Below are 26,478 nucleotides of genomic sequence, written 5' to 3' on the forward strand. Positions count from 1 at the left end.
GAAGATGCTGAAAGCTAATAGCCTAGAAACAGGAAATCCTTCCGATGCTGTGTGCTGGTTATAGGGCTCCCTGCTGTAAAGAAAGGGCTTGCATTTATACAATGCCTTTCATGATCAGCGGACAACTGAAAGCTTTTCACAATCAATGAAATACTTTTGAAGTGTATTCACTGTTTTGGCAAACCTGATAGTTAAATTGCACACAGCAAGCTCCCACATTTTCAGCAATGTGTTAATAACAAACATACTAAATAAGAACAGAAGGGGGCCATTCAGCCCCTCGAACCTGCTTCATCATTCAATAAGATCTTAACTAATCTGCTTATGTTTTGAATTCTATTTTCCCATCTATCCTCGATAACCACTGATTCCCTTGCCGAAGAAGAATCTTCCACCTTCTAAATATTCAGTGACCCTCCGCCTCCACCACCTGAGACAGAGTGTCCCAAAGTCACGCAACCCTCAGAAAAAAAAATTCTCAACTCTGTCCAGAAAGGGCGACCCCTAATTTTAAAACAATACCCCATATTTCTGGACTTATTCACAAGGAGGAAACATTCTTTCCACATCCACCTTGTCAAGACTGTTCAGGGTCTTATATACCTTAATCATATCACTCCTCACTCTTCACACTTGATGGAAAGAAGACCCAGTCTGTTCAACATTTCCTCGCAACACCAGGTTAAAGTCCAACAGGTTTATTTGGTGGCACAAGCCACAAGCTTTCAGAATGCTGCTCCTTCATCAGGTGAGTGGGAGTTCTGTTCACAAACAGGGCATATAAAGACACAAACTCAATTTACAAAATAATGACTGGAATGCGAGTCTTTACAGGCAATCAAGTCTTAAAGGTACAGACAATAGTGGAGAGAGGGTTAAGCACAGGTTAAAGAGATGTGTATTGTCTCCAGCCAGGACAGTTAGTGAGATTTTGCCAGCCCAGACAAGTCGTGGGGGTTACAGATAGTGTGACATGCACGCAAGATCCCGGTTGAGGCCGTCCTCATGTGTGCGGAACTTGGCTATCAGTTTCTGCTCAGCGACTCTGCGCTGTCATGTGTCGTGAAGGCCGCCTTGGAGAACGCTTACCCGAAGATCAGAGGCTGAATGCTCATGACTGCTGAAGTGTTCCCCAACAGGAAGAGAGCACTCCTGCCTGGTGATTGTCGAGCAGTGTTCATTCATCCGTTGTAGCGTCTGCATGGTCTCCCCAATGTACCATGCCTCGGGACATCCTTTCCTGCAGTGTATCAGGTAGACAACATTGGCCGAGTTGCAAGAGTAGGCACCGTGTACCTGGTGGATGGTGTTCCCACGTGAGATGATGGTATCTGTGTCGATGATCCGGCACATCTTGCAGAGGTTGCTGTGGCAGGGTTGTGTGGTGCCGTGGTCACTGTTCTCCTACAGACATCCCTGACGGACAAGCCCTCCATATACACAGGATCTGCTCAGATGAGGAGGATCGCAACAGACACCTCTAGATGCTGAACGATGCCCTCATTAATACAGGATATGGCGCTCGACTCATCGATCAACAGTTCCAGCGTGCAAAAAACCGCACCGACCTCCTCAGAAGACAAACACGGGACACGGTGGATAGAGTACCCTTTGTCGTCCAGTACTTCCCCAGAGTGGAGAAGCTACGACATCTTCTCCGGAGCTTTCAACATGTCATCGATGAAGATGAACATCTCTCCAAGGCCATCCCCACCCCCACTACTTACCTTCAAACAACCGCACAACCTCAAACAGACCATTGTCCGCAGCAAACTACCCAGCCAAACTGACAGCCAAGTTCCGCACACATGAGGACGGCCTCGACCAAGATCGTGGGTTCATGTCACACTATCTGTAACCCCCTCGACTTGCCTGGGCTTGCAAAATCTCACTAACTGTCCCGGCTGGAGACAATAAACATCTCTTTAACCTGCTTAACCCTCTCTCCACTCACATTGTCTGTACCTTTAAGACTTGATTACCTGTAAAGACTCACATTCCAACCATTATTTTGTAAATTGAATTTGTGTCTTTATATGTCCTGTTTGTGAACAGAACTCCCACTTACCTGATGAAGGAGCAGCGCTCTAAAAGCTAGTGCTACCAAATAAACCTGTTGGACTTTACCCTGATGTTGTGAGATTTCTTACTGTGTTTACCCCAGTCCAACACCAGCATCTCCACATCATGGCAACCTTTCCTCATCAGACAACCCGCTGATTCCAGGTAATTATCTGGTAAATCTCTGAACCACCTCTACTGTGTTTACAGGGTGGATCCAGGGTGAGGTAGCCAATTGGTTATAAAATTGGCTTGAAGACAGAAGACAGAGTGTGGTTGTAGAGGGTTGTTTTTCAACTGGAGGCCTGTGACCAGCGGTGAGCCTCAGGGATCGGTGCTGGGTCCACTGTTATTTATTATTTGTTAATGATTTGGATGAGAATTTAGGAGACATGGTTAGTAAGTTTGCCGATGACACCAAGATTGGTGGCATAGTGGACAGTGAAGAAAGTTATCTAAGATTGCAATGGGATCTTGATCAATTGGGCCAATGGGCTGACGAATGGCAAATGGAGTTTAATTTAGATAAATGTGAGATGATGCATTTTGGTAGATCGAATTGGGGCAGGACGCACTCAGATATGGTACAGTATTGGAGAGAGTTATAGAACAAAGGGATCTAGGAGTACATGTTCATAGCTCCTTGAAAGTGGAGTCACAGGTGGACAGAGTGGTGAAGAAGGCATTTGGCATGCTTGGTTTCATCGGTCAGAACATTGAATACAGGAGTTGGGATGTCTTGTTGAAGTTGTACAAGACATTGGTAAGGCCACACTTGGAATACTGTGTACAGTTCTGGTCACCCTATTATAGAAAGGATATTATTAAACTAGAAAGAGTGCAGAAAATATTTACTAGGATGCTACCGGGGTTTAAGTTATCAGGAGAGGTTGAATAGACTGGAACTTTTTTCCCTGGAGCGTAGGAGGCTGAGGGGTGATCTTATAGAGGTCTATAAAATAATGAGGGGCATTGATCAGCTAGATAGTCAACATCTTTTCCCAAAGGTAGGTGAGTCTAAAACTAGAGGGCATAGGTTTAAGGTGAGAGGGGAGAGATACAAAAGTGTCCAGAGGGGCAATTCTTTTCATACAGAGGGTGGTGAGTGTCTGGAACAAGCTGCCAGAGGTAGTAGAGGCGGGTACAATTTTGTCTTTTAAAAAGCACTTCGACACTTACATGGGTAAGATGGGTATAGAGGGATATGGGCCAAACGCAGGCAATTGGGACTAGCTTAGTGGGAAAAACTGGGTGGCATGGACAAGTTGGGCTGAAGAGCCTGTTTCCATGCTGTAAACCTTTATGATCCTTCCTGAAATAAGGAGACCAAAACTACACAGTATTCAAGATGTGGTCTCACCAATGCTTTGTATAACTGAAGGATAACATCCTAACTTTTATAAAAGCAAATTACTGCGGATGTGGAATCGAAAACAAAAGTATAAAAATCATCCTATTTTCTATTGTCTTCAGCTCTGATGAAGGGTCATCTAAACTCAATGTTAGCTTTGTTCTCGCTCCACAGATGCTGTCAGACCTGCTGACATTTTCCAGCATTTTCTGTTTTTGATCCTTTTATGTTCAATTCTTCTCCTAATAAAGATGTGGAGCTGCCAGTGTTGCATTAGGGTGGGCACAGTAAGAAGTCTCACAACACCAGGTTAAAATCCAACAGGTGAGTCACCTGATGAAGGAACAGCGCTCTGTAAGCTCATGATTCCAAATAAACCTGTTAGACTTTAACCTGGTGTTGTGAGACTTCTTACTGTTTCATAATAAAGGATAGCATTCCATTAGCCTTCTTGAATACCTGCTGTACCTGCATACTAACTTTTTGTATTTATGCACTAGAACACCAATATCCCTCTGCACCTCAGAATTCTGCAGTTCTCTTTTGGAGTAATTTCCTGATGAAGGGGCAGTGCTCCGAAAGCTTGTGCTACCAAAAAAACCTGTTGGACTTTAACTTGGTGTTGTAAGACTTCTTACTGTGCCTACCCCAATCCAACACCAGCATTGCCACATCATGTCACAGTCATAGCTAGGGTATAGAGAAAGATCAACTTAATGCAAGGTGGGTCCATTCAAAAGTCTGACAGCAGCAGGGAAGAAGCTATACTTGAGTTGGTCGGTACGTGACCTCAGACTTTTGTATCATCTTTTCCCGACGGAAGAAGGTGGAAGAGAGTATGTCCGGGGTGCGTGGGGTCCTTAATTATGCTGGCTGCTTTTCCGAGGCAGCGGGAAGTGTAGACAGAGTCAATGAATGGTAGGCTGGTTTGCGTGATGGATTGGGCTACATTCACGACCTTTTGGAGATTCGTTTGGTCTTGGGCAGAGCAGGAGCCATACCAAGCTGTGATACAACCAGAAAGAATGCTTTCTATGGTGCATCTGTAAAAGTTGGTGAGAGTCGTAGCTGACATGCCAAATTTCCTTAGACTTCTGAGAAAGTAGAGGTCTTGGCTTTCATAACTATAGAGTCGGCATGGAGGGACCAGGACAGGTTGTTGGTGATTTGGACACCTGAAAACTTGAAGCTCTCGACCCTTTCTACTTCGTCCCCATTGATGTAGACAGGGGCATGTTCTCCTTTTCGTTTCCTGAAGTAAATGACTATCTCCTTTGTTTTGCTGACATTGAGGGAGAGATTATTGTTGTTGCACCAGTTCACCAGATTCTCTAGCTCATTCCCGTACTCTGTCTCTTCACTGTTTGAGACCTGACTCACTATAGTGGTGTTCCCACAAACTTGAAAATCAAGTTGGAGTGGAATTTGGCCACACAGTCATAGGTGTATAAGGAGTATAGTCGGGGGCTGAGCACACAGCCTTGTGGGGCACCGGTGTTGAGGATGATCATGGAGGAGGTGTTGTTGCCTTTCCTTATTGACTGTGATCTGTGGGTTAGGAAGTTCAGGATCCAGTCGCAGAGGGAGCATTCAGTGCCTTAATGACATTAAGTGGATGCACAGTAAGAAGTCTCACAACACCAGGTTAAGGTCCAACAGGTTTATTTGGTAGCAAATACCATAAGCTTTCAGAGCAGAGCTCCTTCGTCAGATGGAGTGGATATCTGCTCCGAAAGCTTATGGTATTTGCTACCAAATAAACCTGTTGGACTTTAACCTGGTGTTGTGAGACTTCTTACTGTGCTTACCCCAGTCCAACGCCGGCATCTCCACATCATGATTAAGTGGATGGGCAGGAAGGAGTTACTGAGCCTGGCCTGCCATTGCAAGCTGGGGTCTGAATTTAAAACCTACAGGGTTGAAAAGAGCAGAGAACTGAGTGACCCTGGCTATCAGTCAGTGCAGTTATTTAGGCTGTGCCTCAGGAAGTCAGCTAGATCCTTTCTGTTTATCGTAGAAACATTGGCCAGCTTCACGTCTGGATCTAATCATTTTTATGAATAGAAAAAATGAAACTAAAAAAGGACAGTAATTGACCAAATGGCAGGAGTGGAACAGCCCTCACAGGGTATGATCAGGCTGTGTAACCCACGGGCGTTTGGCAATGTGGCACAAAAGGTGGGTTCAGCATACTCGAGATGTGGCCCCAGCATTGAATTTCATGACACCTCACCAGGTTGCTGGAGCTTGGGAATCACACTTTGTCTTTTTTATGTTAACCAGTTTATCAATCTACCTCAAAAACTGAACAAGTGCTCATCCAGGTACTTTTTAAAGGATGTGAGGCAACCCGCCTCTACCACCCTTCCAGGCAGCGCATTCCGGACTGTCACCATCCTCTAAGTAAAAACATTTTTCCTCACATCCCAAGTAAATCTCCTGCCCCTCACCTTGAACTTGTGTCCCCTCATGACTGACGCTTCAGTAGGTACAGCTTCTCCATGTTCACCCTGTCCTTGCCCCTCATAATCTTGTACATCTCAATCAGGTTGCCTCTCAGTCTTCTTCGTTCCAATGAAAGCAACCCAAAACTATCCAACCTCTTCCATCCCAAACAACATCCTGGTGAATCTCTAGTGTAATCACATCCTTCTGATAACGTGGCAACCAGAACTTCACACAGTACTCTAGCTGTGCCTCACCAAAGTTCTGTACAACTCCAACATGACTTCTTTGCATTTGTAATTGTCACGATTGATAAAGGCAAGTGTCCCATATGCCTTTTTCACCACCCTACTAACATGCCCTTCTGTCTTCAGAGATCTGTGGACAAACACACCAAGGTTTCTTTGTTCCACAGAACTTCCTAGTGTCATGCCGTTCATTGAATACTTCCTTGCTAAATTACTCCTTCCGAAGTGTATCACCTCACACTTTTCAGGGTTAAATTCCATCTGCCATTTATGTGCCCATTTGATCATCCTGTTTATATCTCCTCGTAGCCCAAGACACTCCGTCTCACTGTTAACCACGCAGCCCATCTTTGTGTCATCCGCAAACTTGCTAACCCTACCCCCAACATAGTCATCTATGTTGTTTATATAAATGATGAATAATAAGGGACCAAGCACAGATCCCTGTGGCACGCCACTGGACACTGGCTTCCAGTCACTATGTGGAGATGCTAGCGTTGGACTGGGGTAAACACAGTAAGAAGTTTAACAACACCAGGTTAAAGTCCAACAGGTTTATTTGGTAGCAAAAGCCACACAAGCTTTCGGAGCTGCAAGCCCCTTCTTCAGGTGAGTGGGAATTCTGTTCACAAACAGAGCATATAAAGACACAAACTCAATTTACATGAATAATGGTTGGAATGCGAATACTTACAACTAATCAAGTCTTTAAGAAACAAAACAGCATGAGTGGAGAGAGCATCAAGACAGGCTAAAAAGATGTGTATTGTCTCCAGACAAGACAGCCAGTGAAACTCTGTGGGGGTTACAAATAGTGGGACATGAACCCAATATCCCGGTTGAGGCCGTCCTCGTGTGTGCGGAACTTGGCTATCAGTTTCTGCTCAGCGACTCTGCGCCGTCGTGTGTCGCGAAGGCTGCCTTGGAGAACGCTTACCCGAATATCAGAGGCCGAATGCCCGTGACCGCTGAAGTGCTCCCCAACAGGAAGAGAACAGTCTTGCCTGGTGATTGTCGAGCGGTGTTCATTAATCCGTTGTCGCAGCGTCTGCATAGTTTCCCCAATGTACCATGCCTCGGGACATGTCCGAATGTTATATGTTTTAATTAGAGCCCCTTTCCAGTCGACCCAGTCTCCTCATATAAGATAATTCTGCCATTCTAGGACTCAATCTAGTGAACATTCGCTGTGTTCCTTCTATGACAAGTATATCTTTTCTTGGGTAAAGAGACCAAAACTGCACGCCATCCTTCAGATGTGGTCTCACCAAGGCCCTGTATAGCTGCAATAAGACATCCTTGCTCCTGTACTCGAACCTTCTTGCAATCAAGGCCAACATACCATTTGCCTTCTGATTTGCTTGCTGTACTGCATGCTTGCTTTCAGTGACTGATGCACTTGGCTTCACGAATCTTTTTCTTTATATATACTTATAGAAGCTTTTACGATTTCCTTTTATGTTCTTTGCAAGTTTACTGTCATACTCTATTTTCCCCTCTTAATCAGTCTCTTGGTTCTCCTTTGTTGAATTCTAGTCTGCCCCCAATCCTCACTTAGGCTTGCGACTTTTTCAAACAACTTTATATGACTCCTCTGGCTCTAATACTATCCTTAATTTATTTTGTTCACCATGGTTGGACTGTTTTTCTTGCTGTGTTTTTTTTCACCAGAAAGGAATGTATAACTCTTGCAATCCATGCATTCATAGAATCGCTACAGTGCAGAAGGAGGGCCCATTGGGCCCATCAAGTCTGTACTGACCACAATCCCACCCAAGCCCTATCCCCATAATCCCACGTATTTATCCTGCTAATCCCTGACACTAAGGGGCAATTTAGCATGGCCAGTCCACCTAACCTGCACATCTTTGGAGGAAACCGGAGCACCCGGAGGAAACCCACTCAGACATCGGGAAAATGTGCAAACACCACACTATCCACACTTGGGATAGTGACCCAAGGCCGGAATTGAACCTGGGTCCCAGGCGTGTGAGGCAGCAGTGCTAACCACTGTGCCACCGTGCTGCGCTTTCTTAAATGTTAGCCATTGCCTATCCACCTTCATGCCTTTTAATGAAGTTCCCACTCTATCTTAGCCAACTCACCCCTCATCCTTCCTAACTTGCCTTGTTTAGATTTAGGACCCTAGTTTCGGATTGGACAATTTCACTTTCCATCTTGATGAAGAATTCTATCATGTTATGGTCACTGTTCCCTAAAGTACCCGGCACAACAAGATTATTAATTAACCCTTTCTCATTGCACAATACTAAATTTAGGATAGCCTGTTATCTAGTTGGTTCCTCAAAGTACTGGTCATAGAGTTTTACAGCACAGAAATAGACCCTTCAGCCCATTGTACCTGCATCGGCCAAGAAGCACCAGGTCAAAAAAAAAGTCTCGTACACACTCTGGGACTTCATCCACCACAGGATTGTTAGTTTGATTTGCCCAATTTATTTGTAGCTTAAAGTCACCCATGATTACTGTAGCACCTAGCTACAAGCATCTTTAATTTCCTGTTTAATATCATCCCCAACCTATTCATTTGCCTTCGGATTCCAACAACTGTGAAGAAGCTTCACACCATCCAGGGCAAAGCAGCCCACTTGATTGGTACCCTTTCCACAAACATTTAATCCCTCCACCACCAACGAACAGTGGCAATTATGTATTACCATCTACAAGATGCACTGCAGGAAGTCACGAAGGTTCCTTAGGCAGCACATTCCAAACCCACTACCATCTAGAAGGACAAGAGCAGCAGATACCTGGGAACGCCACCACCTGGAGATTCCCCTCAATTAGACCACACTTGGAATATAGTGTTAAAATTCTGGTCGCCACACTAGAAGGATGTGGAGGCTTTGGAGAGGGTACAGAAAAGATTTACCAGGATGTTGCCTGGTATGGAGGGCATTAGCTATAAGGAGAGGTTGGAGAAACTTGGTTTGTTCTCACTGGAATGACGGAGGTTGAGGGGCGACCTGATAGAAGTCTACAAGATTATGAGGGGCATGGACAGAGTGGATAATAAGCTTTTTCCCCAGGGTGGAAGAGTCTATTTCTAGGGGGTATAGGTTTAAGGTGCGAGGGACAAGGTTTAAAGGAGATATACGAGGCAAGTTTTTTATACAGAGGATGGTGGGTGCCTGGAACTCGTTGCCGGGGGAGGTAGTGGAAGCAGATACGATAGTGAGTTTTAAGGGGCATCTTGACAAATACATGAATAGGATGGGAATGGAGGGATATGATCCCCGGAAGGGTAGGGGGCTTTAGTTCAGTTGGGCAGCATGGTCGGTGCAGGCTTGGAGGGCCAAAGGGCCTGTTCCTGTGCTGTAATTTTCTTTGTTCTAAGTCACACACCATCCTGACTTGGAAATATATCGTAAGAAGTCTCACAACACCAGGTTAAAGTCCAACTTTAACCTGGTGTTGTGAGACTTCTTACTGTGTTCACCCCAGTCCAACGCCGGCATCTCCACATCTTGGAAATATATCACCATTCCTTCACTGTCACTGGGTCACAATTCTGGAACTCTCTCCCTAACAGCGAGGTGCATGTACCTACGCCTCAGGGACTGTAGTGGTTCAAGAAGACATCTCACCACCACCTTCTAGAGGGCAATTAGGGATGGGCATTAAATGCTGGCCTAGCCAGTGATGCTCACATCTCATGATGATAAAAGAAATTAAAATTTTGCCTTCTCATTCATTTCCTCATTTGTCCACTATCTTTGGAGATTTGTGGATAAACAGACCTCTGATTTTGTACACTTCTCAGTATTTTCCCACTTGTTGCACATACCCTTATCTAATTTCTGTTCCCCAAATGCATTATCTCACACTTCTTCCTGTTAAATAGTTCTTCTTTCTTTGTTGTTTTTAGACAGCATTGATGAACTCCAAAGTCTCTTCTGCTGAAATCCAAATTCTTAATTAGAGTCATAGAGGTTTACAGCATGGAAACAGGCCCTTCGGCCCAACTTGTCCAAGCCACCTTTTTTTTAAAATTCCTAAACTAATCCCAATTGCCTGCATTTGGCCCATATCCCTCTATACCCATCGTACCCATGTAACTATCTAAATGCTTTTTAAAAGACAAAATTGTACCCGCCTCCACTACTATCTCTGGCTGCTTGTTCCAGACACTCCCCACCCTCTGTGAAAAAATTGCCCCTCTAGAGGGGAGTGATGACCCGTTAGAGAAAATCTCCATTACAAGGGAGGAAATGTTAGGTTTTTTAGGGAATATAAAGACTGACAAATCCCCAGGGCCTGATGGAATCTATCCAAGGCTGCTCAGGGAGACGAGAGATGAAATCGCTGGGCCTCTGACGCAAATCTTTGTCTCGTTACTGGACACAGGTGAGGTCCCAGAGGATTGGAGGATAGCTAATGTGGTCCCGTTATTTAAGAAGGGTAGAAAGGATAACCCAGGAAATTATAGGCTGGTGAGCTTGACGTCCGTGGTGGGGAAGTTGTTGGAGAGGATTCTTGGAGATAGGATGTATGCGCATTTAGAAAGGAATAAACTCATTAACGATAGTCAGCATGGTTTTGTGAGAGGGAGGTCCTGCCTCACTAACCTGGTGGAGTTTTTTGAAGAAGTGACTAGAATGGTTGACGAGAGAAGGGCCGTGGATGTCGTCTATATGGACTTTAGTAAAGCGTTTGACAAAGTCCCTCATGGTAGGCTGGTGAAAAAGGTTGGATCTCATGGGATAAAGGGGGAGGTGGCTAGATGGGTGGAGAACTGGCTTGGTCACAGAAGACAGAGGGTGGTAGTGGAGGGGTCTTTTTCCGGCTGGATGCCTGTGACTAGTGGTGTTCCGCAGGGCTCTGTATTGGGACCTCTGCTGTTTGTGATTTATATAAACGATGTGGAAGAAGGTGTAACTGGGGTGATCAGTAAGTTTGCGGACGACACGAAAATGGCAGGACTTGCAGATAGTGAGGAACATTGTCAGAAGCTACAGAAGGATATAGATGGGCTGGAAATTTGGGCAAAGAAATGGCAGATGGAGTTCAATCCAGATAAATGCGAAGTGATGCATTTTGGTAGAAATAACGTGGGGGGAGCTATACGATAAATGGCAGAACCATAAAGGGTGTAGATACGCAGAGGGACCTGGGTGTGCAAGTCCACAGATCCTTGAAGGTGACGTCACAGGTGGAGAAGGTGGTGAATAAGGCATATGGCATGCTTGCCTTTATAGGACGGGGCATGGAGTATAAAAGTTGGGGTCTGATGTTGCAGTTGTATAGAATGTTGGTTCAGCCGCATTTGGAATACTGCGCCCAGTTCTGGTCGCCACACTACCAGAAGGACGTGGAGGCTTTGGAGAGAGTACAGAGGAGGTTTACCAGGATGTTGCCTGGTATGGAGGGGCTTAGTTATGAGGAGAGATTGGGTAAACTGGGGTTGTTCTCACTGGAAAGACGGAGGATGAGGGGTGACCTAATAGAGGTGTATAAAATTATGAAAGGCATAGATAGGGTGAACGGTGGGAAGCTTTTTCCCAGGTCGGTGGTGACGTTCACGAGGGGTCATAGGTTCAAGGTGAAGGGGGGGAGGTTTAACACAGATATCAGAAGGACATATTTTACACAGAGGGTGGTGGGGGCCTGGAATGCACTGCCGGGCAAGGTGGTGGAGGTGGACACACTGGGAACGTTTAAGACTTATCTAGATAGCCACATGAACGGAGTGGGAATGGAGGGATACAAAAGAATGGTCTAGTTTGGACCAGGGAGCGGTGCGGGCTTGGAGGGCCGAAGGGCCTGTTCCTGTGCTGTATTGTTCTTTGTTTTTTGGACACTTTTGTATCTCTCCCCTCTCACCTTAAACCTATGCCCTCTAGTTTTAGACTCCCCTACCTTTGGGAAAAGATATTGACTATCTAGCTGATCTGTGCCCCTCATTATTTTATAAACCTCTAAGATCACCCCTCAGCCTCCTACGCTCCAGAGAAAAAAGTCCCCTGTCTATCCAGCCTCTCCTTATAACTCAAACCATCAAGTCCCGGAAGCATCCGAGTAAATCTTTTCTGCACTCTTTCTAGTTTAATAATATCCTTTCTGTAATAGGGTGACCAGAACTGCACACAGTTTGTTTTTATAATTTGCACGCAATTAGTTTTATAATCTGTTCTGTGCTAATTTTAATTATAAAAGTTAGTAATGCAACCATAAATAACCCCCCCAAATGCTCCTATAATTCAGTCTAACTATTTAATCCAGCCTCATTAATTAGAATTAAATCCATTATTTGCTCCTCTCTGGGGGTTTCATTGCAAGCTGTTTAAGAAATGATTCTTTAAGTACTTCAATCAAGCTCCTCAAAAATAAATTGTTCCTACAATAAATCTGTGTGTGACAGGGGATTACAACTTTGACCTTGGCTCTAACCTTTGTGTCACCTCCTTTCTAAATTGTGCCTCTACACTGTTATTTTTGTAAGTTAGTAATGGCATTGTGCATTTCTGAGCCCTCTCTCACTACCCCACTTCCCACCGAGTACCATTCCATTCGGGAATGTATTTGCTCTTGCAGTGCTTAGAGTATTTTTGTAGGGGTACCAAATGTGCTGGTTTAATGCTTTTGAACAATGGTTCATGGGGCTACAGAATGGATGAGAATGTGGTTTGTGGAATGTGGGCAAAGACAGAATTCTGCCTCTGTGCCCTTTGTCAGAATATACTGGTTGTCATGGAAAATTAAAGGAAAAAAGCAAAAAAGTATGAACTGTTTCTAAAATCACTCTCTTAACTTTCTGTAATTTCAGGGTCGCCATCTTCCTTCCTTCATGATGCAAACATTGCTCCGGCTTCCTTTAGAACCATGATGGCAACGCAGCCAATTACCCTCGATTCCTACCCGGAGCAGCCGGTAAGACAGCTGCAATGTAATACCTTTTCCACCTTTGGTGTATATACTGTATATAATATATTATACTTTGGAATAAGACGATGTAACCGAGGCTCTCAGCTTCTACTAGTACTTTCTCAACAACCGAAACAAGGTGAGAGGAATTGCTGAGTACAACTATGCGAGGGAGCAGGGTACAGCAATCAGTGGCGCTGTGATGGGAGTGACTGTGAGAGGGAGCTGGACTAACATCAGTACAGATACAGTCAGTAACACAGGGTGCTGGGGGAGAGGGGTTACTGAGTGACAGTGTGAGGGAGCTGGACTAACATCAGTACAGATACAGTCAGTAACACAGTGTGCTGGGGGGAGAGGGGTTACTGAGTGACAGTGTGAGGGAGCTGGACTAACATCAGTACAGATACAGTCAGTAACACAGTGTGCTGGGGGGAGAGGGGTTACTGAGTGACAGTGTGAGGGAGCTGGACTAACATCAGTACAGATACAGTCAGTAACACAGGGTGCTGGGGGGAGAGGGGTTACTGAGTGACAGTGTGAGGGAGCTGGATTAACATCAGTACAGATACAGTCAGTAACACAGGGTGCTGGGGGGAGAGGGGTTACTGAGTGACAGTGTGAGGGAGCTGGATTAACATCAGGACAGATACAGTCAGTAACACAGGGTGCTGGGGGAGAGGGGTTACTGAGTGACAGTGTGAGGGAGCTGGATTAACATCAGTACAGATACAGTCAGTAACACAGGGCGCTGGGGGAGAGGGGTTACTGAGTGACTGTGAGAGGGAGCTGGACTAACATCAGTACAGATACAGTCAGTAACACAGGGTGCTGGGGGGAGAGGGGTTACTGAGTGACAGTGTGAGGGAGCTGGACTAACATCAGGACAGATACAGTCAGTAACACAGGGTGCTGAGGGAGAGGGGTTACTGAGTGACAGTGTGTGGGAGCTGGACTAACATCAGTACAGATACAGTCAGTAACACAGGGTGCTGGGGGAGAGGGGTTACTGAGTGACAGTGTGAGGGAGCTGGATTAACATCAGGACAGATACAGTCAGTAACACAGGGTGCTGGGGGGAGAGGGGTTACTGAGTGACAGTGTGAGGGAGCTGGATTAACATCAGGACAGATACAGTCAGTAACACAGGGTGCTGGGGGGAGAGGGGTGACTGAGTGACAGTGTGAGGGAGCTGGACTAACATCAGGACAGATACAGTCAGTAACACAGGGTGCTGGGGGAGAGGGGTTACTGAGTGACAGTGTGAGGGAGCTGGATTAACATCAGTACAGATACAGTCAGTAACACAGGGCGCTGGGGGGAGAGGGGTTACTGAGTGACAGTGTGAGGGAGCTGGGTTAACATCAGTACAGATACAGTCAGTAACACAGGGCGCTGGGGGAGAGGGGTTACTGAGTGACAGTGAGAGGGAGCTGGACTAACATCAGTACAGATACAGTCAGTAACACAGGGCGCTGGGGGGAGAGGGGTTACTGAGTGACAGTGTGAGGGAGCTGGACTAACATCAGTACAGATACAGTCAGTAACACAGGGTGCTGGGGGAGAGGGGTTACTGAGTGACAGTGTGAGGGAGCTGGACTAACATCAGTACAGATACAGTCAGTAACACAGGGTGCTGGGGGAGAGGGGTTACTGAGTGACAGTGTGAGGGAGCTGGATTAACATCAGTACAGATACAGTCAGTAACACAGGGCGCTGGGGGGAGAGGGGTTACTGAGTGACAGTGAGAGGGAGCTGGACTAACATCAGTACAGATACAGTCAGTAACACAGGGTGCTGGGGGAGAGGGGTTACTGAGTGACAGTGAGAGGGAGCTGGACTAACATCAGTACAGATACAGTCAGTAACACAGGGTGCTGGGGGGAGAGGGGTTACTGAGTGACAGTGAGAGGGAGCTGGACTAACATCAGTACAGATACAGTCAGTAACACAGGGTGCTGGGGGGAGAGGGGTTACTGAGTGACAGTGAGAGGGAGCTGGACTAACATCAGTACAGATACAGTCAGTAACACAGGGTGCTGGGGGGAGAGGGGGTACTGAGTGACAGTGTGAGGGAGCTGGGTTAACATCAGTACAGATACAGTCAGTAACACGGTGCTGGGGGGAGAGGGGTTACTGAGTGACAGTGTGAGGGAGCTGGACTAACATCAGTACAGATACAGTCAGTAACACAGGGTGCTGGGGGAGAGGGGTTACTGAGTGACAGTGTGAGGGAGCTGGGTTAACATCAGTACAGATACAGTCAGTAACACAGTGTGCTGGGGGGAGAGGGGTTACTGAGTGACAGTGTGAGGGAGCTGGACTAACATCAGTACAGATACAGTCAGTAACACAGGGTGCTGGGGGGAGAGGGGTTACTGAGTGACAGTGTGAGGGAGCTGGACTAACATCAGGACAGATACAGTCAGTAACACAGGGTGCTGAGGGAGAGGGGTTACTGAGTGACAGTGTGAGGGAGCTGGGTTAACATCAGTACAGATACAGTCAGTAACACAGGGCGCTGGGGGGAGAGGGGTTACTGAGTGACAGTGTGAGGGAGCTGGGTTAACATCAGTACAGATACAGTCAGTAACACAGGGCGCTGGGGGAGAGGGGTTACTGAGTGACAGTGAGAGGGAGCTGGACTAACATCAGTACAGATACAGTCAGTAACACAGGGTGCTGGGGGGAGAGGGGTTACTGAGTGACAGTGTGAGGGAGCTGGACTAACATCAGTACAGATACAGTCAGTAACACAGGGTGCTGGGGGGCGAGGGGTTACTGAGTGACAGTGTGAGGGAGCTGGACTAACATCAGTACAGATACAGTCAGTAACACAGGGTGCTGGGGGAGAGGGGTTACTGAGTGACAGTGTGAGGGAGCTGGACTAACATCAGTACAGATACAGTCAGTAACACAGGGTGCTGGGGGGAGAGGGGTTACTGAGTGACAGTGTGAGGGAGCTGGACTAACATCAGTACAGATACAGTCAGTAACACAGGGTGCTGGGGGGAGAGGGGTTACTGAGTGACAGTGTGAGGGAGCTGGATTAACATCAGTACAGATACAGTCAGTAACACAGGGTGCTGGGGGGAGAGGGGTTACTGAGTGACAGTGTGAGGGAGCTGGATTAACATCAGGACAGATACAGTCAGTAACACAGGGTGCTGGGGGAGAGGGGTTACTGAGTGACAGTGTGAGGGAGCTGGATTAACATCAGTACAGATACAGTCAGTAACACAGGGCGCTGGGGGAGAGGGGTTACTGAGTGACTGAGAGGGAGCTGGACTAACATCAGTACAGATACAGTCAGTAACACAGGGTGCTGGGGGGAGAGGGGTTACTGAGTGACAGTGTGAGGGAGCTGGACTAACATCAGGACAGATACAGTCAGTAACACAGGGTGCTGAGGGAGAGGGGTTACTGAGTGACAGTGTGTGGGAGCTGGACTAACATCAGTACAGATACAGTCAGTAACACAGGGTGCTGGGGGAGAGGGGTTACTGAGTGACAGTGTGAGGGAGCTGGATTAACATCAGGACAGATACAGTCAGTAACACAGGGTGCTGGGGGGAGAGGGGTTACTGAGTGACAGTGTGAGGGAGCTGGATTAACATCAGGACAGATACAGTCAGTAACACAGGGTGCTGGGGGGAGAGGGGTTACTGAGTGACAGTGTGAGGGAGCTGGACTAACATCAGGACAGATACAGTCAGTAACACAGGGTGCTGGGGGAGAGGGGTTACTGAGTGACAGTGTGAGGGAGCTGGATTAACATCAGTACAGATACAGTCAGTAACACAGGGCGCTGGGGGGAGAGGGGTTACTGAGTGACAGTGTGAGGGAGCTGGGTTAACATCAGTACAGATACAGTCAGTAACACAGGGCGCTGGGGGAGAGGGGTTACTGAGTGACAGTGAGAGGGAGCTGGACTAACATCAGTACAGATACAGTCAGTAACACAGGGCGCTGGGGGGAGAGGGGTTACTGAGTGACAGTGTGAGGGAGCTGGACTAACATCAGTACAGATACAGTCAGTAACACAGGGTGCTGGGGGAGAGGGGTTACTGAGTGACAGTGTGAGGGAGCTGGACTAACATCAGTACAGATACAGTCAGTAACACAGGGTGCTGGGGGAGAGGGGTTACTGAGTGACAGTGTGAGGGAGCTGGATTAACATCAGTACAGATACAGTCAGTAACACAGGGCGCTGGGGGGAGAGGGGTTACTGAGTGACAGTGAGAGGGAGCTGGACTAACATCAGTACAGATACAGTCAGTAACACAGGGTGCTGGGGGAGAGGGGTGACTGAGTGACAGTGAGAGGGAGCTGGACTAACATCAGTACAGATACAGTCAGTAACACAGGGTGCTGGGGGGAGAGGGGTTACTGAGTGACAGTGAGAGGGAGCTGGACTAACATCAGTACAGATACAGTCAGTAACACAGGGTGCTGGGGGGAGAGGGGTTACTGAGTGACAGTGAGAGGGAGCTGGACTAACATCAGTACAGATACAGTCAGTAACACAGGGTGCTGGGGGGAGAGGGGGTACTGAGTGACAGTGTGAGGGAGCTGGGTTAACATCAGTACAGATACAGTCAGTAACACGGTGCTGGGGGGAGAGGGGTTACTGAGTGACAGTGTGAGGGAGCTGGACTAACATCAGTACAGATACAGTCAGTAACACAGGGTGCTGGGGGAGAGGGGTTACTGAGTGACAGTGTGAGGGAGCTGGGTTAACATCAGTACAGATACAGTCAGTAACACAGTGTGCTGGGGGGAGAGGGGTTACTGAGTGACAGTGTGAGTGGGCTGGACTAACATCAGTACAGATACAGTCAGTAACACAGGGTGCTGGGGGGAGAGGGGTTACTGAGTGACAGTGTGAGGGAGCTGGACTAACATCAGGACAGATACAGTCAGTAACACAGGGTGCTGAGGGAGAGGGGTTACTGAGTGACAGTGTGAGGGAGCTGGGTTAACATCAGTACAGATACAGTCAGTAACACAGGGCGCTGGGGGGAGAGGGGTTACTGAGTGACAGTGTGAGGGAGCTGGGTTAACATCAGTACAGATACAGTCAGTAACACAGGGCGCTGGGGGAGAGGGGTTACTGAGTGACAGTGAGAGGGAGCTGGACTAACATCAGTACAGATACAGTCAGTAACACAGGGCGCTGGGGGGAGAGGGGTTACTGAGTGACAGTGTGAGGGAGCTGGACTAACATCAGTACAGATACAGTCAGTAACACAGGGCGCTGGGGGGAGAGGGGTTACTGAGTGACAGTGAGAGGGAGCTGGACTAACATCAGTACAGATACAGTCAGTAACACAGGGCGCTGGGGGGAGAGGGGTTACTGAGTGACAGTGTGAGGGAGCTGGACTAACATCAGTACAGATACAGTCAGTAACACAGGGTGCTGGGGGGAGAGGGGTTACTGAGTGACAGTGTGAGGGAGCTGGACTAACATCAGTACAGATACAGTCAGTAACACAGGGTGCTGGGGGGAGAGGGGTTACTGAGTGACAGTGAGAGGGAGCTGGACTAACATCAGTACAGATACAGTCAGTAACACAGGGCGCTGGGGGGAGAGGGGTTACTGAGTGACAGTGTGAGGGAGCTGGATTAACATCAGTACAGATACAGTCAGTAACACAGGGTGCTGGGGGGAGAGGGGTTACTGAGTGACAGTGAGAGGGAGCTGGACTAACATCAGTAGAGATACAGTCAGTAACACAGGGAGCTGGGGGAGAGGGGTTACTGAGTGACAGTGAGAGGGAGCTGGACTAACATCAGTACAGATACAGTCAGTAACACAGGGTGCTGGGGGAGAGGGGTTACTGAGTGACAGTGAGAGGGAGCTGGACTAACATCAGTACAGATACAGTCAGTAACACAGGGTGCTGGGGGGAGAGGGGTTACTGAGTGACAGTGTGAGGGAGCTGGATTAACATCAGTACAGATACAGTCAGTAACACAGGGCGCTGGGGGAGAGGGGTTACTGAGTGACTGTGTGAGGGAGCTGGACTAACATCAGTACAGATACAGTCAGTAACACAGGGTGCTGGGGGAGAGGGGTTACTGAGTGACTGTGAGAGGGAGCTGGACTAACATCAGTACAGATACAGTCAGTAACACAGGGTGCTGGGGGGAGTGGGGTTACTGAGTGACTGTGAGAGGGAGCTGGACTAACATCAGTACAGATACAGTCAGTAACACAGGGTGCTGGGGGAGAGGGGTTACTGAGTGACAGTGTGAGGGAGCTGGACTAACATCAGTACAGATACAGTCAGTAACACAGGGTGCTGGGGGGAGAGGGGTTACTGAGTGACAGTGTGAGGGAGCTGGACTAACATCAGGACAGATACAGTCAGTAACACAGGGTGCTGGGGGAGAGGGGTTACTGAGTGACAGTGTGAGGGAGCTGGGTTAACATCAGTACAGATACAGTCAGTAACACAGGGCGCTGGGGGGAGAGGGGTTACTGAGTGACAGTGTGAGGGAGCTGGGTTAACATCAGTACAGATACAGTCAGTAACACAGGGCGCTGGGGGAGAGGGGTTACTGAGTGACAGTGAGAGGGAGCTGGACTAACATCAGTACAGATACAGTCAGTAACACAGGGCGCTGGGGGGAGAGGGGTTACTGAGTGACAGTGAGAGGGAGCTGGACTAACATCAGTACAGATACAGTCAGTAACACAGGGTGCTGGGGGGAGAGGGGTTACTGAGTGACAGTGTGAGGGAGCTGGATTAACATCAGTACAGATACAGTCAGTAACACAGGGTGCTGGGGGGAGAGGGGTTACTGAGTGACAGTGTGAGGGAGCTGGATTAACATCAGGACAGATACAGTCAGTAACACAGGGTGCTGGGGGAGAGGGGTTACTGAGTGACAGTGTGAGGGAGCTGGATTAACATCAGTACAGATACAGTCAGTAACACAGGGCGCTGGGGGAGAGGGGTTACTGAGTGACTGTGAGAGGGAGCTGGATTAACATCAGGACAGATACAGTCAGTAACACAGGGTGCTGGGGGGAGAGGGGTTACTGAGTGACAGTGTGAGGGAGCTGAATTAACATCAGGACAGATACAGTCAGTAACACAGGGTGCTGGGGGGAGAGGGGTTACTGAGTGACAGTGTGAGGGAGCTGGACTAACATCAGGACAGATACAGTCAGTAACACAGGGTGCTGGGGGAGAGGGGTTACTGAGTGACAGTGTGAGGGAGCTGGATTAACATCAGTACAGATACAGTCAGTAACACAGGGCGCTGGGGGGAGAGGGGTTACTGAGTGACAGTGTGAGGGAGCTGGGTTAACATCAGTACAGATACAGTCAGTAACACAGGGCGCTGGGGGAGAGGGGATACTGAGTGACAGTGAGAGGGAGCTGGACTAACATCAGTACAGATACAGTCAGTAACACAGGGCGCTGGGGGGAGAGGGGTTACTGAGTGACAGTGTGAGGGAGCTGGACTAACATCAGTACAGATACAGTCAGTAACACAGGGTGCTGGGGGAGAGGGGTTACTGAGTGACAGTGTGAGGGAGCTGGACTAACATCAGTACAGATACAGTCAGTAACACAGGGTGCTGGGGGAGAGGGGTTACTGAGTGACAGTGTGAGGGAGCTGGATTAACATCAGTACAGATACAGTCAGTAACACAGGGCGCTGGGGGGAGAGGGGTTACTGAGTGACAGTGAGAGGGAGCTGGACTAACATCAGTACAGATACAGTCAGTAACACAGGGTGCTGGGGGAGAGGGGTTACTGAGTGACAGTGAGAGGGAGCTGGACTAACATCAGTACAGATACAGTCAGTAACACAGGGTGCTGGGGGAGAGGGGTTACTGAGTGACAGTGTGAGGGAGCTGGACTAACATCAGTACAGATACAGTCAGTAACACAGGGTGCTGGGGGGAGAGGGGTTACTGAGTGACAGTGTGAGGGAGCTGGACTAACATCAGGACAGATACAGTCAGTAACACAGGGTGCTGGGGGAGAGGGGTTACTGAGTGACAGTGTGAGGGAGCTGGGTTAACATCAGTACAGATACAGTCAGTAACACAGGGCGCTGGGGGGAGAGGGGTTACTGAGTGACAGTGTGAGGGAGCTGGGTTAACATCAGTACAGATACAGTCAGTAACACAGGGCGCTGGGGGAGAGGGGTTACTGAGTGACAGTGAGAGGGAGCTGGACTAACATCAGTACAGATACAGTCAGTAACACAGGGCGCTGGGGGGAGAGGGGTTACTGAGTGACAGTGAGAGGGAGCTGGACTAACATCAGTACAGATACAGTCAGTAACACAGGGTGCTGGGGGGAGAGGGGTTACTGAGTGACAGTGTGAGGGAGCTGGATTAACATCAGTACAGATACAGTCAGTAACACAGGGTGCTGGGGGGAGAGGGGTTACTGAGTGACAGTGTGAGGGAGCTGGATTAACATCAGGACAGATACAGTCAGTAACACAGGGTGCTGGGGGAGAGGGGTTACTGAGTGACAGTGTGAGGGAGCTGGATTAACATCAGTACAGATACAGTCAGTAACACAGGGCGCTGGGGGAGAGGGGTTACTGAGTGACTGTGAGAGGGAGCTGGACTAACATCAGGACAGATACAGTCAGTAACACAGGGTGCTGGGGGGAGAGGGGTTACTGAGTGACAGTGTGAGGGAGCTGGACTAACATCAGGACAGATACAGTCAGTAACACAGGGTGCTGAGGGAGAGGGGTTACTGAGTGACAGTGTGTGGGAGCTGGACTAACATCAGTACAGATACAGTCAGTAACACAGGGTGCTGGGGAGAGGGGTTACTGAGTGACAGTGCGAGGGAGCTGGATTAACATCAGGACAGATACAGTCAGTAACACAGGGTGCTGGGGGGAGAGGGGTTACTGAGTGACAGTGTGAGGGAGCTGAATTAACATCAGGACAGATACAGTCAGTAACACAGGGTGCTGGGGGGAGAGGGGTTACTGAGTGACAGTGTGAGGGAGCTGGACTAACATCAGGACAGATACAGTCAGTAACACAGGGTGCTGGGGGAGAGGGGTTACTGAGTGACAGTGTGAGGGAGCTGGATTAACATCAGTACAGATACAGTCAGTAACACAGGGCGCTGGGGGGAGAGGGGTTACTGAGTGACAGTGTGAGGGAGCTGGGTTAACATCAGTACAGATACAGTCAGTAACACAGGGCGCTGGGGGAGAGGGGTTACTGAGTGACAGTGAGAGGGAGCTGGACTAACATCAGTACAGATACAGTCAGTAACACAGGGCGCTGGGGGGAGAGGGGTTACTGAGTGACAGTGTGAGGGAGCTGGACTAACATCAGTACAGATACAGTCAGTAACACAGGGTGCTGGGGGAGAGGGGTTACTGAGTGACAGTGTGAGGGAGCTGGATTAACATCAGTACAGATACAGTCAGTAACACAGGGCGCTGGGGGGAGAGGGGTTACTGAGTGACAGTGAGAGGGAGCTGGACTAACATCAGTACAGATACAGTCAGTAACACAGGGCGCTGGGGGGAGAGGGGTTACTGAGTGACAGTGAGAGGGAGCTGGACTAACATCAGTACAGATACAGTCAGTAACACAGGGTGCTGGGGGAGAGGGGTTACTGAGTGACAGTGAGAGGGAGCTGGACTAACATCAGTACAGATACAGTCAGTAACACAGGGTGCTGGGGGAGAGGGGTTACTGAGTGACAGTGTGAGGGAGCTGGACTAACATCAGTACAGATACAGTCAGTAACACAGGGTGCTGGGGGGAGAGGGGTTACTGAGTGACAGTGTGAGGGAGCTGGACTAACATCAGGACAGATACAGTCAGTAACACAGGGTGCTGGGGGAGAGGGGTTACTGAGTGACAGTGTGAGGGAGCTGGGTTAACATCAGTACAGATACAGTCAGTAACACAGGGCGCTGGGGGGAGAGGGGTTACTGAGTGACAGTGTGAGGGAGCTGGGTTAACATCAGTACAGATACAGTCAGTAACACAGGGCGCTGGGGGAGAGGGGTTACTGAGTGACAGTGAGAGGGAGCTGGACTAACATCAGTACAGATACAGTCAGTAACACAGGGCGCTGGGGGGAGAGGGGTTACTGAGTGACAGTGAGAGGGAGCTGGACTAACATCAGTACAGATACAGTCAGTAACACAGGGTGCTGGGGGGAGAGGGGTTACTGAGTGACAGTGTGAGGGAGCTGGATTAACATCAGTACAGATACAGTCAGTAACACAGGGTGCTGGGGGGAGAGGGGTTACTGAGTGACAGTGTGAGGGAGCTGGATTAACATCAGGACAGATACAGTCAGTAACACAGGGTGCTGGGGGAGAGGGGTTACTGAGTGACAGTGTGAGGGAGCTGGATTAACATCAGTACAGATACAGTCAGTAACACAGGGCGCTGGGGGAGAGGGGTTACTGAGTGACTGTGAGAGGGAGCTGGACTAACATCAGGACAGATACAGTCAGTAACACAGGGTGCTGGGGGGAGAGGGGTTACTGAGTGACAGTGTGAGGGAGCTGGACTAACATCAGGACAGATACAGTCAGTAACACAGGGTGCTGAGGGAGAGGGGTTACTGAGTGACAGTGTGTGGGAGCTGGACTAACATCAGTACAGATACAGTCAGTAACACAGGGTGCTGGGGAGAGGGGTTACTGAGTGACAGTGCGAGGGAGCTGGATTAACATCAGGACAGATACAGTCAGTAACACAGGGTGCTGGGGGGAGAGGGGTTACTGAGTGACAGTGTGAGGGAGCTGAATTAACATCAGGACAGATACAGTCAGTAACACAGGGTGCTGGGGGGAGAGGGGTTACTGAGTGACAGTGTGAGGGAGCTGGACTAACATCAGGACAGATACAGTCAGTAACACAGGGTGCTGGGGGAGAGGGGTTACTGAGTGACAGTGTGAGGGAGCTGGATTAACATCAGTACAGATACAGTCAGTAACACAGGGCGCTGGGGGGAGAGGGGTTACTGAGTGACAGTGTGAGGGAGCTGGGTTAACATCAGTACAGATACAGTCAGTAACACAGGGCGCTGGGGGAGAGGGGTTACTGAGTGACAGTGAGAGGGAGCTGGACTAACATCAGTACAGATACAGTCAGTAACACAGGGCGCTGGGGGGAGAGGGGTTACTGAGTGACAGTGTGAGGGAGCTGGACTAACATCAGTACAGATACAGTCAGTAACACAGGGTGCTGGGGGAGAGGGGTTACTGAGTGACAGTGTGAGGGAGCTGGATTAACATCAGTACAGATACAGTCAGTAACACAGGGCGCTGGGGGGAGAGGGGTTACTGAGTGACAGTGAGAGGGAGCTGGACTAACATCAGTACAGATACAGTCAGTAACACAGGGTGCTGGGGGAGAGGGGTTACTGAGTGACAGTGAGAGGGAGCTGGACTAACATCAGTACAGATACAGTCAGTAACACAGGGTGCTGGGGGGAGAGGGGTTACTGAGTGACAGTGAGAGGGAGCTGGACTAACATCAGTACAGATACAGTCAGTAACACAGGGTGCTGGGGGGAGAGGGGTTACTGAGTGACAGTGAGAGGGAGCTGGACTAACATCAGTACAGATACAGTCAGTAACACAGGGTGCTGGGGGGAGAGGGGGTACTGAGTGACAGTGTGAGGGAGCTGGGTTAACATCAGTACAGATACAGTCAGTAACACGGTGCTGGGGGGAGAGGGGTTACTGAGTGACAGTGTGAGGGAGCTGGACTAACATCAGTACAGATACAGTCAGTAACACAGGGTGCTGGGGGAGAGGGGTTACTGAGTGACAGTGTGAGGGAGCTGGGTTAACATCAGTACAGATACAGTCAGTAACACAGTGTGCTGGGGGGCGAGGGGTTACTGAGTGACAGTGTGAGGGAGCTGGACTAACATCAGTACAGATACAGTCAGTAACACAGGGTGCTGGGGGGAGAGGGGTTACTGAGTGACAGTGTGAGGGAGCTGGGTTAACATCAGTACAGATACAGTCAGTAACACAGGGCGCTGGGGGGAGAGGGGTTACTGAGTGACAGTGTGAGGGAGCTGGGTTAACATCAGTACAGATACAGTCAGTAACACAGGGCGCTGGGGGAGAGGGGTTACTGAGTGACAGTGAGAGGGAGCTGGACTAACATCAGTACAGATACAGTCAGTAACACAGGGCGCTGGGGGGAGAGGGGTTACTGAGTGACAGTGTGAGGGAGCTGGACTAACATCAGTACAGATACAGTCAGTAACACAGGGCGCTGGGGGGAGAGGGGTTACTGAGTGACAGTGAGAGGGAGCTGGACTAACATCAGTACAGATACAGTCAGTAACACAGGGCGCTGGGGGGAGAGGGGTTACTGAGTGACAGTGTGAGGGAGCTGGACTAACATCAGTACAGATACAGTCAGTAACACAGGGTGCTGGGGGGAGAGGGGTTACTGAGTGACAGTGTGAGGGAGCTGGACTAACATCAGTACAGATACAGTCAGTAACACAGGGCGCTGGGGGAGAGGGGTTACTGAGTGACAGTGTGAGGGAGCTGGACTAACATCAGTACAGATACAGTCAGTAACACAGGGTGCTGGGGGGAGAGGGGTTACTGAGTGACAGTGAGAGGGAGCTGGACTAACATCAGTACAGATACAGTCAGTAACACAGGGCGCTGGGGGGAGAGGGGTTACTGAGTGACAGTGTGAGGGAGCTGGATTAACATCAGTACAGATACAGTCAGTAACACAGGGTGCTGGGGGGAGAGGGGTTTCTGAGTGACAGTGAGAGGGAGCTGGACTAACATCAGTACAGATACAGTCAGTAACACAGGGAGCTGGGGGAGAGGGGTTACTGAGTGACAGTGAGAGGGAGCTGGACTAACATCAGTACAGATACAGTCAGTAACACAGGGTGCTGGGGGAGAGGGGTTACTGAGTGACAGTGAGAGGGAGCTGGACTAACATCAGTACAGATACAGTCAGTAACACAGGGCGCTGGGGGGAGAGGGGTTACTGAGTGACAGTGTGAGGGAGCTGGATTAACATCAGTACAGATACAGTCAGTAACACAGGGCGCTGGGGGAGAGGGGTTACTGAGTGACTGTGTGAGGGAGCTGGACTAACATCAGTACAGATACAGTCAGTAACACAGGGTGCTGGGGGAGAGGGGTTACTGAGTGACTGTGAGAGGGAGCTGGACTAACATCAGTACAGATACAGTCAGTAACACAGGGTGCTGGGGGGAGTGGGGTTACTGAGTGACTGTGAGAGGGAGCTGGACTAACATCAGTACAGATGCAGTCAGTAACACAGGGTGCTGGGGGAGAGGGGTTACTGAGTGACAGTGTGAGGGAGCTGGACTAACATCAGTACAGATACAGTCAGTAACACAGGGTGCTGGGGGGAGAGGGGTTACTGAGTGACAGTGTGAGGGAGCTGGACTAACATCAGGACAGATACAGTCAGTAACACAGGGTGCTGGGGGAGAGGGGTTA

General features: G+C 49.0%; 1 protein-coding gene across 3 annotated transcripts in view; it reads left to right on the forward strand.

Annotated features, from left to right (window-relative positions):
• LOC144506674 (homeobox protein PKNOX1-like) overlaps nucleotides 1-26,478 on the forward strand; it is a 211,792-nt gene that overhangs the window by 12,338 nt on the left and 172,976 nt on the right. For all 3 annotated transcript variants that reach the window (XR_013499933.1, XM_078233097.1, XM_078233099.1), the window contains exon 2: nucleotides 12,893-12,996. Coding sequence is in view for 2 of the 3 variants with exons in the window: in XM_078233097.1 (XP_078089223.1) it covers nucleotides 12,949-12,996 (48 nt within the window). In the remaining variant the exon portion in view is untranslated. The remainder of the gene's footprint in view (nucleotides 1-12,892; nucleotides 12,997-26,478) is intronic.

This window comes from Mustelus asterias, chromosome 17, assembly GCF_964213995.1.
Source record: "Mustelus asterias chromosome 17, sMusAst1.hap1.1, whole genome shotgun sequence".
In the NCBI taxonomy this organism is placed as follows: domain Eukaryota; kingdom Metazoa; phylum Chordata; class Chondrichthyes; order Carcharhiniformes; family Triakidae; genus Mustelus; species Mustelus asterias.